This window comes from Pyxicephalus adspersus, chromosome 7 (assembly GCF_032062135.1).
Source record: "Pyxicephalus adspersus chromosome 7, UCB_Pads_2.0, whole genome shotgun sequence".
Lineage (NCBI taxonomy): Eukaryota > Metazoa > Chordata > Amphibia > Anura > Pyxicephalidae > Pyxicephalus > Pyxicephalus adspersus.
This window is the reverse complement of record NC_092864.1, coordinates 65,454,757-65,470,271: the sequence shown is the minus strand read 5'-3', so window position 1 is coordinate 65,470,271 and position 15,515 is coordinate 65,454,757. Positions and strand designations below refer to the sequence as shown.

Here is a 15,515-nt window from a genome sequence, read left to right as displayed (position 1 = left end):
GTTTTGCCTACGTAGACAATTAGACTTTTTACTGTAAATGGTTAAGAAATTCAAGTTACAGGGTCAGCATTTCTAAACCTTCCCCTCCCTTCTAGAACATTGATTGGTCACATGTGGAGGAAAACTCTACTATAAAGCCTAGTTTTTATGTGAACGTATTGGAGCAAAGTCAAGAGACTTGGCTAATATTATGGAGCCTGGCTTTTATCCATGCAAGTCTGTATTATAGAGAGAAATGGGAGCTGTAGCTGCATGCTGCCACCTTGTGGATCGCTTGTGAATATCATATATTTAACAACTAGATCCAAAATTAATCTTTCCCTAAATTAGGAATATTTTTATATACATACAATGAGATAAATGGGGAAAATCTTTTTTATTACTATTATTATTATTTTATTATATAATTATATATATATATATATATATATATATATCAATACCAGAATCAAATGTCATGTTTTTATTAATAAACAATTAATCAACTTTCATTAATATTATTATTGCTAGTACACATGCTTCCATCCATTTTATAAATTATATTTCTATCATACAATTGAACACTTTTTCTCTTTATAAATAATAATAATCAGATTATACACACATATATATATAATGCACTATATTGAACTATGCCTACTTGTATACTGGTGTACTCATTCTATATTGTAAAATCCATATTTTATTCAAGGTAATATAGGGATATAGGATATATATATATAGAATAAATTTTTAATGTACATCAATACCTGTACTTATTGAGATTAAGAAATACAAGAGCTTTATGATGACTTGTATCTCACCAGATGGCATATTGACATGTACATCTCCCTTTATATTGTATGATATTTCCCCTACCTCCTAGATTGTAAGCTCTTCGGGGCAGGGTCCTCTCCTCCTCCTGTGTCTCTGTCTGTCATTTGCAACCCCTATTTAATGTACAGCACTGTGTATTATGTTGGTGCTATATAAATCCTGTTTATTATTAATATTAATAAAAAAAAAATAATAATAATAATACAAGGTTTGACGTATGAAGCTGAAAGAGAACCTGATGTTCAAACTTTCCCCCATAATTATCTCTTCTTTAAACTTTTTTGATCCATGCAAATGTACAGTTTATTTACCTAATTGCACTTTAACCAATCTCTAAATAATAAACTGTTATTTAGAAAATCCAGTATAAAGGTAATATAGTGTTTAAACAAAGCACTTTTGAGTTTAAGCAATCAGTAATTCTTCATGGTCATAGCTGGGGGGTCTTTTTTGGTTACATATTTGGGAGGTATGATGCAACTGTGAACAAAGCTTGTGATTCCATGACATTACCATCCTCTGTGCCCACCCGTAGTGGGCTGTTCTTTTATTGCTAGTCTGTGTATACCCTTAGAAAACAGATTAAGAAATTAAATATTTCATCTTTTGCCAGTGGACTTTTATGGCTGAACGTCGACCTTATCTAGAGGCAGAAAAACAGTTTGTAAATGTATCACCCAGACAGGAAGATCATGGACATGACATTTTCCTCTTCAAGTTCTTCCTGTTATTAATATTGGCACATCCACTGGCTCTCATTGACCCATATAAATACAGATTTCCAAATTGATATAGATAAAAATTAAAATCATTACTACATTGACAGCTCAGTATATTTACCACTATAGAGGTCTATTTAAAAAGCAGTGAAACTCACATTTACCAAAATATTCCCTGGTGGAGATTTAATTACTACCATTGAAACCCTGGAAGATTCCCCACCAGATAATGTGCCAGTGAATGTCAGATTATAAATAGAGCCCTATATGTTGTTTTATTTGTGTGTTTGTCCACCCAAATATGTTGGACGTAATTTAATAAAACACTTTCATCAGTGAAGCTTAGTGATCCTGCAAACCTGGAATGGATCTGGTTCAAGATTCAAAACATATGCTATCAAATGAAGAAATCCATTCTATCTGGATCACCCAGCTTCACAGATGAAAGTGTATCCTCTCCAGCCTTGGAGAGTTGTAATACATCAGGCCCATTGTTAATAAGGATGATTGGTAAAACATGCAAAATAAATCTAAAATGCAGCATATTGCATGAATAGAATAAAAGTATAAATGCTCCCTTCCATCATTTGCAAGGAAAGGCAGTCTAAGATTTACTTTATGGTAATAACTGCTAAAAAATATCAATGACTGTTTAAAAAAAAAGCAATTTGCTCTGATTGTACTGTATTGCAGCCTTTGCTGGCATACAGACAGTTAAATTAGAAGAGGGCTATGTAATTGATTTTCCTATCTGACATCACAGAAATAGGAAGGACAGTTTATAGGATTCTGCCAAAACATATGGTGTCAATTAAGTCAATATCCAAAAGATTACGTCATGGGGAACCGAATGGAACACTGTAAATTAACCATTTCCTTTGGGAGGGTGCAGCACTTTATAGCCCGTAGTCCTTATTCACATTCAACTGGACTTGTAGGTGTAAAGTTGAAGACAATTAGCTCCTTCATTATTATTATTAATATTATTTTATCAGTAATATTATTTATTTATTAATATTTATCAGTGTTACAATTTATATGTATATTGAACTGATCAGTGGCTTGAACACTACAAAATATCCTTAACAATACTAATGAACAAGTCCAGTTGAATGTGACTAATTACTACAATGAGTTGGATAAAGGAGAACCTTCACAGACATGCAACACTTTAATTTTTTGTATGTTAAAGAGAAACATCCACACCTGACGGTGCCATAAGCTTTGTGAGCTGAGTTTACTTATCTGTAAACATGGAATCAGACATATTGGCCCTGATTTAATAAATCTCTCCAAAGCTGGAGGGGATACACTTTCATCAGTGAAGCTGGGAGATCCAGCAAACCTGCAGTGTCATTTGTTATTTGCTAGCAAATTTTTTGAATCCTAGAACAGATCTTTTCCAGGTTTACTGGATCACCCAGCTTCACTGATGAAAGTTTATCCTCTCCAGTTTTGGAAAACTTTAATAAAGCAGGTCCATTGCTCTTATGGGTATCCATGGCTGGAACACATGAGGTCCGATTTTTTTATGACACTAGCATTACGGGACCTGATTCTAACACAGTCCGGGTGTTACCCATATGGGATTTATATGTTCTCTATGAAATTACTTTTTGTTTTAAAGTATCCTCATATAATGATTGTTTTTGTATTAAATTAGTTATAGAAACGCTTATGAAAACAATAGAGAGGTAAAACATGATTGTGTTATATAATAGTCCTGATTTATTAAAGCTCTTCAAGGCTGGAGAGGATCCACTTTCACCAGTGAATCTAGGTGATCCAGTAAACCTGGAATGAATCTGGACCAGGATTCAAAACATTTTCTAGCAAATGATTTTTGAAGAAATCTATTCCAGGTTTGCTGGATCACCCAGCTTCACCAATGAAATTGTATCTTCTCCAGCCTTGGAGAGCTCTAATAAATCCGGCCCAATATGTATATATATGCTTTATATATAAATAATGAATCAGTGAATTATTTTATTGATTTATCATTAGGTGGCCAGCAGATTTGGTGAGCCAACAGGCCAGTTTGTGCCAGGTCAAACCAAAGTCATGGGTTCATAATCCTCTACATTAACACAAAGGTTCATATTTATAAAGCAGAGAATGTGACATCTACCCAAAATTGAATGCAGATTCATTCTACAGGTTCATGTATATTTAAGAGAAGTGATTGACTCACCATCGGTGAAAGTCATATTCAGTGCTTTTTAAAGTGTACCTAAATTCCAAAGCAAAAATGAAATTGCAGCTTATCTCCCCTTTGATGTAGTGGCTGCATTGGTGTTCTTTTTTCAGGCTAAGTTCATTTTCTGCAAGTACAGAAATGGTGCTAGGAGTTCAGTATCCTTATAATATATTGTGTACTGAACTTAAATCCTGAACAATGTTATCCAGCAATCTTCTGTGAACTATAACATCATCCCATATGCAATAGAGACAAGTGGGGGCCAGGAGTTTGTAGTTTAAATAAGTTAAGCATCTTAAGGTGACAACACTTCTTCTTCATAGATCCAGTACAATGTGACTGTTGTCACCCTAGGACAGATGGTATGCTGCTGGCAGGGGTAATAGGTAAAAAATAAAGTAAAAAAGCTAGAAAGTATGGAATTCATGCAGCCATCATATTTAAGGATTGGTAGTACACTTAGATGTTGTTTCCTGATTTGCACCCATTACTATGCAGTCTGTACAGCCAAAATCTAGGCCAGTGGTCGCCAAATTTTTGGGGGGAGCCGGATGTCACTTAAAGGGGAAGAAACTTCCCCCATAGTGATATCATGATGCCAGAACTTGGCAGAGCAAAATCCATAACCTATGATGTATTAAAAAGCACAAAGATGCCCCCTTTGCAACTTTATGTTGGATAGACATATCCATTCTAATAACTTTGTGGTTGGAAAAAAAACATTTAAGACGATAAAATTCATATGCCAGACATCTGGAAAGAAAAAGTCTGCTTTTGTTAAACAAAATCTAATGCAATAAGTCATGCACATGCAAGGGGAACAACATGGAATGCTGTCCAGAGTGGATTCTTCAGCCATGAAATAAAAGAGTGTGGTCAGGCTTTATTAAGAAAGTTTACTCTGGGGACAAGGCATTCCTATAAGCAAGATATTCCTATGTTAAGAATGACTTCCTGAGAAAGAAACTCCTCTTAGAATAAATACTTCTTAATAGCAAATATTCACCAACAAATAACTGAATACATCAACACGGAAACATATAATATATAGATTATATTGCTATATAAATGCTGGTAATAAATCAGTAAGGGCCCACCCATTGGGTGCTTGATCTATTTTATAGGGTTGGATTTTTGATTGGGGTGTGTGGGGTGCAGAATCATTCTTCTTTCATTGGAACAATGGCACCAGTCTTTGATCTATAGGATGAGAACGTTTCAGTTTCCAACAGTTATAACAATGAACTCCTTAGTGTCTTGCTCTTAACAATAGAAGTATTCGGTACTAATATACCTACATGTAGTAAAATGCACATTTCCTTGTCTATTGATGGTGCAGTATGTCAAAAGGTCAACATAATAACCCGTTAATGGCTTTACAGGTGAAACAGAAGGCCTGGCCTGCAAGCAAGGGGAAAGTGTTTATATGAATCAAGATGTTTGGAAGCCAACTCCGTGCCAGATATGTGTCTGTGATAGTGGCGCTATTTTATGTGATGACATCCAATGTCCAGAAATCGTAGAATGTGACAGTCCTGAGGTCCCACCTGGAGAATGTTGTCCAGTCTGCAGATCTGGAGGTCGTTCCAGTCCTAACAGTCCAGGTAAGAAATATTAGTTTTTATATAATAACCTAAACCTAATGGCTTTATCCTAAACCTTTTTGATGTATTTTATAATGGCCATACACTACCCAGTATACGCCAACAAAATGTTCTATTTGTACATTACTGGTAGATAATTTTATATATATTGTAATCTGTTTAGGTTTATTAATTGCTTTATTCTTGCAGGGCTAAGCAGAGTGGCAGTAAGGGAATGGGGCATGCCAGGAGCTATCTAAACAAATTTAGGTTGTTTGTCATTTTTTTTTTAAAGCACACCGATGCACACACTCGTGTATACTTTACTATAGTGCTTCAATTGTAGTAGGGAGCTGGATTCTGTGTGAACCATTGCACATTCTTTAAAAGAGGAAACGTCAGGTCCTCAGGATTAAGATGGAGAGCCAAGGAATGGCACAGGCGTTTTACCAAAATCCACAAAAGCTACCCTTCTGTGCACAATTCCAAAGTCCTATTTAGGGAGAATGTGATTTAAAATGAAGCACTTTGGTATAATGCAGTATACACTGCACAATCTTGTATATATCAGTATGTTGCATCACATTTCTATTTTACCTTCCTTCTTTTCCTCAGTACAGCTCAATCTTTACTTCCTGCAAAACATTAAAGCCCAGCATCAGACCTCTTCTTTTCTTTTGGCTTTCAACATGTGGAACCAAATCTATCCACAACTTGCTTTTATTTTAGGATGGGATTTGGATACAGCCAGTAGCAGGTGCCAGCATGCTAGGATATCATCTGGTACATTTTACTTTAGTCTTATACCAATGTTTTGGAGACACTGGTTTTCCAAAACATTGGATTTTGATATGGGACTTCAGTAAAACTTTCTGGATGCTATCCTGGGGTGCTGTTGTATGTTACTTTACCTTGACAGTTTTATGTAAACCTCTCATGAGAAATATGGAGGCGGCAAGTTGCCTGGCTGTTATACTGACTCACTGGTTGTAGTACTATTAGTCTTTGACCCCAAACTTCTATCCAGTACAGATGGTGAATGTGATGCTGCAAATGGGACTTTTATGTAAATCACATGCACATTTCAAGTTTTAGAGTTGGTTGGCTCAGTTTCAAGTTAATGCAGTTTTCATGCAATTTGCATAAACTTTTGAATTTTCTGCATCTCATTGGCTATCTCTAGTAGTTAGACTAATATAAAGTCATAAATTCTTACTTGTTTTATGTAATTCTTACTTTGCATACTTATTTTTAAAGGTAGAAGGTCATCATGACAACTGGGCAACTAGGTTTCTCTGAAGGTGAACTTGGCAATGGCAGCCCCAAATTTGTTGTCTCATGACAATTTTTCTTTAATAAACTTTTACAAACAAGCAATAGGATAAAAACAGATCTAACCAGTATATATATATATATATATATATATATATATATATATACATATATTTATATATAATTTTCTTTTGTTTTTTTGTTTAGCCAAGTCAAACCAATCTTTTTGTTTAGCCAAGTAAAGCCAATCGAATATTTTGTGACAGGTTCATGAAGATAAGTAGAAAAAAAGTTTGCATATTATGTTTTTCTTTTGGAACTGGCTTTATTTTTATTCATTGCCTTTATAAATATCTGACAATGTTCAATTCTCTTTAACTTTTAGGTCGAGGGTTAAAGGTGAGTGACCTTCTCAAGGCACATGTAATGGCATGCACCAAACAGCCCCAAACACTAATTCATAATAGTTTAAAGCTTACACAAACATGTTTACTCCACAAGTATATACAAGTCATTGGGGTTCATTTAATGTGGTGAGCTTTGTCTGTTCACAAAAAGTAAATGTTCATACCACAAGGGATAATTAATTTAGCTAAGTGAATGTGGTGAGCATTTACTCAGTCACATGCAAGGAAATGTATAAAAAGCATGATTGGATACATGAAGTCATAGGAGCAGAACCACATTACTAATCTGGATGAATATTATTTGCAGAGTAGATTGCCTAAACTCCTTTCATAAATCAACCCCCATAGATTGACTTGTGAAATATGTATCATTAAATAAAAACTTACCGTAATAATGTTCAGGTCTTATGTTTATCTTTGTCTTCTGTACCCTTTTACACAATCCACCAGCCTAAATAAGCTGCTAACTAGCATGTTCATTGATATCTTCTTTTAAATTATCACTTTCCTATATATTAAGGACACCAGTTAGATATTTTTTTGTATATATTTGTCTTATGTATGGCATTATTTCCAATATTCCATTATCTTCCTTTTTTATAGGGTCAAAAGGGAGAGCCTGGGGATGTGCCTGCTGTAAGTTCTTTTGGTTAATACTTTTTACATTGATATAGTAACATGTAGCACAGCAGTATGTTTTCTTATTGTACATTATCAGTGAATAAAATATTTGGATTTTGTAACAGTAAATGTTAACCTAAAGTTTAATAAAATTACTTGAAATGTGTACATTAGTGATATTCACCTTATACATCTGTTCTGCAGACCAGAGGGAGAACATTTAGAGTTCTCACTGAAAGAGAAGGTGGATCTTCCATTGGCTCTTATTTCCAAAAAAGTTTTCAAAGATAGATAAATAAATAGATCAACATTTAAAAAAAAAAGCCATATAGCACTCCAATCTAAAACAATTTGAGATATATATATATATATATATATATATATATATATATTGCTGAGGAGTATTATTTGCTATTACTTTGTTTATTTCAGAAGAATTTAGCATGACATAAGTGGGAAAGTTTTACGCTTGAGTGGACAGCATATGGTTGGCCGCAGATGAATATTTTCTGTGTCACAGCCAGGCAATATCATCTGCCAAGCCAGATTCAAAGTCAATAGAACTGATTCCCAGGATTGTGCATTTGTGTGGAATGTGCAATAATATAGTTTCCAATGGCAGCCATGTATTATATATTTATTATATATATATTTCTATGTGATTTATACATCTACTGTATGCTCTCCTTATAAATATATATATATATATATATATATATATACCCACACATATGCATTCTAAAATGTTGCAAAGTAATTTGTAAATAATTGTGTAGAGATTGTGATACATTACAATACATCTATGGATATTCTATGGATCTATCATCTGTCTTCTGTTTTGTTCTCTGCTCCCCTTTCTTTCTTCTTTCCTCTTCATCCTTTTCTTACCTCTTCTCGCTTCTTCTTTGCTCACCTTTTTGCACTATAGTTATCACCATTGAGATCAGATTATTATATTTGTGTTTATAGTATTTTGTTAAACGCTTTAAAAAAAATATCTGAAATGTAACAAAGTTAATATGTTGGTTTTTTTGTCTTAGGTATCTGGTATTCGTGGAAGGCCAGGACCTGCTGTAAGTCTTTGATCTTAGATGAAGAATATTTTTTATGTAGATAAGTCCCAACATTGCCTATCAGATGCTAATAAAATAACTTTTTTTAAAGCTTTACTAGGCAAAAATATTATAATTAATATAGACAGCTAGGGCAAATGATGCAAACAAGTCTGTGTGGATAGTAAATGTTAGTGGATACAAAGAAATTGTTAGCAGATAACCAGAAAGGTTAATAAAGGAAGCTAAATATTCATTGCTCACATCAAGGGCTCAAAATCTGTTTAAATTTACTCATCTCCGCCATAAACTGCAGATGTAAAATGCTACATGTGGAGCACGTTAATACGTTTGTCCTGAAAGTCTTCCAAGAAAGCACATCTGATCTTCACTTGCATGATATGTATAACCTGGAGGCTATTGATATTTAATTAAAAATAGACGTTCCCTGCTCCACCCAGACCAAGCACATGTTGCCTCATTGGGCAGCTAAAGTGTTCCAACAAGATCTGAAGGCAGTCAGTTTTCTACCTGGAATAACATATGAGCCTTATGGCAGTTCCAACAGATGTGCAACAAGTTTCATAAAACATATGCTAATAATGTAAACCCTCATACATCTATAAAAAATACCTTATACCAGCAATATTAAATAAAATGTATATTGAAAACAATATTCATCTAGCATATAACAAATAGTTTTTTCTTTTATGCTTACTTTCTTGAGTCATAGAAAACATGTTTCAGTGTGTTGCTGTTTATATTTGACAGGGACCTCCCGGGTCACAAGGACACAGAGGAGACAGGGGCCCAAAGGGAAAACCGGTAAGATGACATGATGCAGGAAAATATATTCTTTTTTAAATGCAAATTTGTACAAGCATATCTTATAGCTCTGTTGCCAAGTGACAAGTTTAGTTCAGAGTGATTTACCATTCCTAATTTCCAGAGACTTTCCTGTTTGACAAGCACATTCTTAGGTTTGCACTTTGTTAAATGTGTCCTCAGGCAGGAAAAGCAGTGTGAAACTCATTAAATGTACTACCTAGTTATTCCTTCTCTTCTTTATTGTTACCTAAGCATTAATGGACCTAAGCAGACTTATATGGGTCAACCAAATACTTATTAGAGAGGGCTTTGTATTTGCAGTAAGGACCAGTGACAAGTGACTGCCTGCTGTGTGATCAAATATTACCCAATATTGAGTTTCTTGATTAATGACTAAAAATGTGCACAGTGATTTTCTGTACTGCCCACCAGATGATCAAGTATTGCCATTATCATTATCAATCAATTCAAGAACAACCATATATCTTTGTGCAATGCCAATGATAATGAACATTTCTAGTGAGTGCGGTTGATATATTAAAGGGAGTAAGCTGTTAGGTACCCAATAACGTGCAAAGAACTGTAAAAACAACATTTTTGTTTGCATATGGTTGGATAGCTAAAGTCAGCAAAGTATAACCTAGTATAAGTAAATGATCACTTACAGAGTGATAAATCATGGTGCTACGTTAACATGGTACCATGTGTCACAATTACTGCAGTACATATGTCCCAATATGTTTTTTTTTATTTGGTAAGTTTCTATTTAATAAACAGAATGTATAAAATAAAATGACTGGCTAATAAAATATTTATTATGCATTTAATATAGAAATAAAACATTTTACCTTATATCCTTCTTGTCCTGCCATTAGGCATTATATATATATATATATATATATATATATATTTCCCCTTTGATAAAAGATATAGGAAAAAAAAGCCTGCATGTTCTGCATTGTTATGTGGATGTGGAAGAGGAATAGGTGCACATCCTGTTACACTGTTCAACTTCACAAACTTCACCAAGTTTTATGGCACACACAACTTGTATATGCCCCACTTACACATATGGGTAGCCATATGTAAACTAACCACTGGTACTCTGGGTAGATATATTTAAATTGGGCACTGGTACTCTGGACTTTCATTGAATCTAATACAAAAATGTGGTCCCAGTTAGCAGACTCAGATTCATGTTTGGTTCAGTTTCCCTCAATTCAAAAAAACTGTTTAAGGGGGGCTGCTAACCCTCTACACATGGGCTCAAAAGTTTTCACCATTTCTATTACTAGTTATTACTGCATCCAGTAATATATTCAAAATAATGTTTACACTAAACTTACACAAAACGTCAAAGTGTGACACATTACAAGCAATAAATCAGGAAAAGTTTTAGGTATGAATGGCCATCAAATTTGCAGGATTAACACTTATTTGTTAATTGTCAATAACTATTGGTATCACTTAGAACTTGCATGGAATCCAAACTTGTTTCTTGTTTTCTAAAGGAGAAGGAAAGGATTGTATCTATTGCCTAAGTTTTGGATTGTGGATGGTGCTATTGCATAGCTTATTAGTTAAAGCCCAACTCTGGGATTTTTATAGGCAGCCCAAAATAGTTAGTTTTGATTAAAAAAAAAAGCTGCTCCAACATCAGTATTCACCTTCTTTCTGGTGCTGCCTCCTGCAGTTCCTAATCTCATCCACAAGATGTCCTTAGTCTGAGCTGAGCCTGGTTTTGTTCTGTCAGCTTGGTAACCTCTGAGCTGTTTAACAGCTAATAAAACCCAGCAATGTAATAGCTTCTGTGTGGGCAACTGCAGACATGCACCTATATATAAAGGAGAGTAACAGTTACTATGTAGCAGGTGAGAATAACATTAGAGTGGTTTCTTTGATAAAAAAAAGAATAGTGTTAAGGTTTTACTGAAAAGAAGGTGTATATCAGGGAATTATCTGTGAATATAGAGTATTTTTAGTAAATAGATTTTCCTTTGTGTGTCTGGTATTGTCTCTGTTTACTGAAAAAGCCATATTCAGCACCTTAAAATATCTTTCTTTTCTCCCCCTGTGTAGTTTCCTTTAGTATATGCCTTTTAATTACATTGACCCTGCACAATGAAGTCATTACAGGGGCTGCAATAAGGTTTACCCTGGGGAGCTGGGATGAGGAGTCCAAAGTCTCTGCCAGTCACTGTACTTGGTGACCAATCAGAACCAGGGGGCGTGTCAGTGCAGGAAAACGGGAACTAATATGTCTACTGCTGTCACAGCTCAGCACAGTCACTCAGCTCATCCCTCCAGTGCCATGCATGGTTCTCACACTGTGCAGCCATGCTGTGCATTACAGAGGTCATTTGACTATTCTGCATGCCACTAACTGCCCCCCCAGAGTAGCTCACAATCTAATCTCCCTACCATAGTCATATGTCATTAACAATGTCTGAGGAAACTTAGGGGGAAGCTGGGAAGAGCTGGTAATAGTAATTGAGCCACAGTGCCACCCTATTGATTACTGCAGATCATTTCCAACAACATGAATTCACCATCTATGGATAGCTTGAGGATGGCCAATCCAGCATTATACAGGTAGTCCCTGGGTTACATACGAGATAGGGACTGTAGGCTTGTTCTTAAGTTGACTTTGTATGTAAGTCGGAACATGTACATTATTTTAATAAATGCAATTAGGACAGATGTTTGCCTCAACATATTATTAGGCAGCATGGTGTCAGTTACTGTATAAATTCCTCACTGTGAGTTAATCACGAACAAAGCAAAAGAAAAACTTTATGGAGCCTAGACATTCATTAGGTTCTAGAGCAAGCTGTGCTTTGATATGCAAAAAGAAACAACTGCAGAGTTTGTCTTGATCTTTAAAGAGTTACAAGAGCTTGCAGAACAGCAAAAGATTTCTTTTACAAATCATGCAAAACGCCCCCTCAAGCCTCCGTCCTGCACACAAGCAGCAGGGAAGCCCGTTCGTATCTAGGAGTCATCCATATGTCAGATGTCCTTAACTCGGGGACTACCTGTAATTGTATATAAATGGAGGATATAGTATTTAGCTTCACATAACCTATTATTGTTGTCCATGCCTACATGTGATGACAACGTGTGCTTGGGACTGATTCACAAGTAGTTGTAGCCTTCTGATTCCTGTTACTTGGAGAAAATAAACAATATTGTAATCATTTATGTATTTATGAATACTTGGATATATAAAAATAAAAATAAATATTATAAAAATTGAACAAGGGCTTGTGGACCTTTTCTTTCTTTTATTCTATAAACTATTGTTTGGCAGAGAATGAGTAAGAGGACGGGAAATGGAGGTTAACTTTACTTGTTCTACATTAAGGAAAACTAAATATTTCAACATTTGAATCCTGGAACCCTAGGAACATTGGCAGGTCTATTGAAAACATGTTTTAAACGTCTACAAACTTTGTCTGATTATTGATAATGTTACTTGTAGTAGACTAATCATTTGAAAATTTGCCTTCATGTGGATGGCTGCTGGTTGAGTCTGGTAAATGATATTGGCCCCTGCCAAGCAGTTCTTAGAGCACGCTCAACTGTTCCCTACACATGTACGTTACCAGGGGCAATGTTGTGAGGCAAGTAAAAAACTAAAATATGGGCTGAGGTTGAGCCTCCTATTGGTCATATTGCCTGCTGGTAAAGAGGATAGGAGGGGGTGTAAGGATTCTTTAAAATCTGCACAACAAAAATCACTGAGTAGATGAAAAAAAATTAGAGAACAGTAAAATGATGTATTGCCAAAAAAAAACTATTATTCCTGTTACTGGGAACTATATAGGCTTGATCTTTCTAGAAAATCTTTTAAAATAAAGCTCAAAGCTTTAGAAAATAACCTACAGGCTTGGCTACCGTACAGTGGCTACAACAAGGTTTGCATTTGCTTCCAGTCAACACTGGATGTCAGTGCAGCTTCACAGAATTACTGAATGTTTATGAGTCCTTGAAGATTATTTGACAGGCAAAATTTAAGGATGCATTGATGCCATGATCCATTTGTCTCTTTTTATTTTGGATATTCATTAGTATTGTTGGAGTTGTGTTTTATAATACGTTTATTTTCATTTGTACAATTACTAAAGTTTTAAAGTATGATTCTTGCATTAATTATTGTTGTATATTATTATGCCGATTTTGTTTCATTAAAATGCAGAAAAGAACAACTAAAACTATAACTTTTGTTGCTCTATTTAGTGCTGTCATAGGACATTTCTAAAATTACCAGGTCTGGTAATGAAGTGGATCATAGCACTTGTGTAGAATACATAAAAAAAATAGAATGTGCTTATGATGGAAATAAATTAGGGAAAGTAATAAATTAGATGTACTAATGCTGAAAATGCAATACAGCTGAGAAAAAATTAGATGTGCTTGTTATGGGAATGTATTATGGTTGAACATGGCAGTTGCACATTGTGCTGGTGACTTTTTAATGGGATTGTACGAATTTGATCTCTGCAGGAGAGTAGAAACAAGGTAACAAGGGTGCTAGTATCATACAGTTTAAAAACGTGAACTTCCTTAGTTTTTTGCATACCATTTTTCATTTCCTTGTAGCAGATGTTTAATGAATAAATAATGGTATAGTGCATTCAAAAGTTGGGTTTGATATTATCTATCAAAAATTATAATAAAACACTAAATTCCTCTATATTGTCTGAACAGAAATACAGCCGATTTGCATCTAATTCTCACATTTTAGTGACTCATATCTGCATCTGAAATCTGCATCAGCAAAGTGTTGAGATCTATTCGGTCAAACAGCAAAAAATTTGGATTTAGAATATAAAAAAACTGACCCAAAATTTACCTTGTTATCTGCTTGGCAATGTAAAGTGTAAGCCCTTTGTACATAGCAGGTAGTTTCTGCCTCTTGATTGCTAAGAACAAGCTAACAAAGTTTAATTGCTTCTGAAAGAACCAAAGTGAATGTTGGATGTTTGACAGTGTTAGGCAGATTTCACTTTTGTTTGTGTCTTTGTGACATAAGGACAAAAAAGAGTCAATGCTTCGTAGAATCAGAAGACAGTAAAAATGAAAAGTTTTTCAATTGGGCCACATACCACAATAAAGTCTGACAGGGATTCTGCCCCTAACCCATACTGTCCAAAAAACGTAAAGCTTAGCTGGAATTGGCCTCAAAACCCAATCAATCCTGTGTCTTGAGCAGGGGGCTGCTATCATTATTGTTATAGAAACTTAGCTTCTTTACAAATGAAGATCCAAAGCATTACTGTGTCTTGAATTTTTAAGCATCCTTTAAATTTGCACCATTTGTGCTGCCCTTATTACTTTCTATATGGACCCATAGGATGATTTGCTTTCAGTATGGCTGAAAACAAAGACTGTTTATTGGATTTTTAATGGCAAGTTTTGGCAGTGTGCCTCCAGTGTGGTAGTGTGCCTATGCTCATACTGAGGGCCTACCTAAATCTGGTAAACATTTGGCAAGTATGGATCAGTCAGTCACTTGAATATTTGCTGGCTGATGGGAAATGCATTTAAGAAACTATGTTTTGCTGCCTTTTAATATGAATAATAAAATATTACCATTAATTTTCCAAAGGGTGCTCGGGGTCCTGCTGGAATCGATGGAGAACCTGGTATCCCTGGATCGCCTGGTGAGGCTGGACCACCTGGACACCCTTCCATTCCAGGAACTCACGTAGGTGAACATTAACATTGTTAACTTTTTCTTTGTTCTGAAAAAAATATATAACTACAAGTGGATCAAACGATCGTATCTAGCGTGTGTACACTATTGGAACAATCGTATCATTACAGCATGTACAGAATTGTGCACAATATGATCGTTCAAAAAGGAAGTGTGTACCTATTGCAAGTGTGTACCTATCGTAAGAGTTTCAAGAACAATGGGTCACTCCAACATGTTAGCATGTAAATTTTGGAACTTCTAAATTCTAATTAATATTCTGTTTTTTTTTATATTTTTATTATAACTTTACTGTTAAAGT

The 15,515-nt window shown here is 34.9% G+C and overlaps 1 protein-coding gene across 1 annotated transcript in view; it reads left to right on the top strand.

The window, feature by feature from the left end:
- COL5A2 (collagen type V alpha 2 chain) overlaps window positions 1-15,515 on the top strand; it is a 100,345-nt gene that overhangs the window by 43,704 nt on the left and 41,126 nt on the right. The window contains exons 2-7 of the mRNA XM_072418799.1: window positions 5,115-5,336; window positions 6,973-6,986; window positions 7,598-7,630; window positions 8,656-8,688; window positions 9,439-9,492; window positions 15,107-15,205. Of these exons, the coding sequence (XP_072274900.1) occupies window positions 5,115-5,336; window positions 6,973-6,986; window positions 7,598-7,630; window positions 8,656-8,688; window positions 9,439-9,492; window positions 15,107-15,205 (455 nt within the window). The remainder of the gene's footprint in view (window positions 1-5,114; window positions 5,337-6,972; window positions 6,987-7,597; window positions 7,631-8,655; window positions 8,689-9,438; window positions 9,493-15,106; window positions 15,206-15,515) is intronic.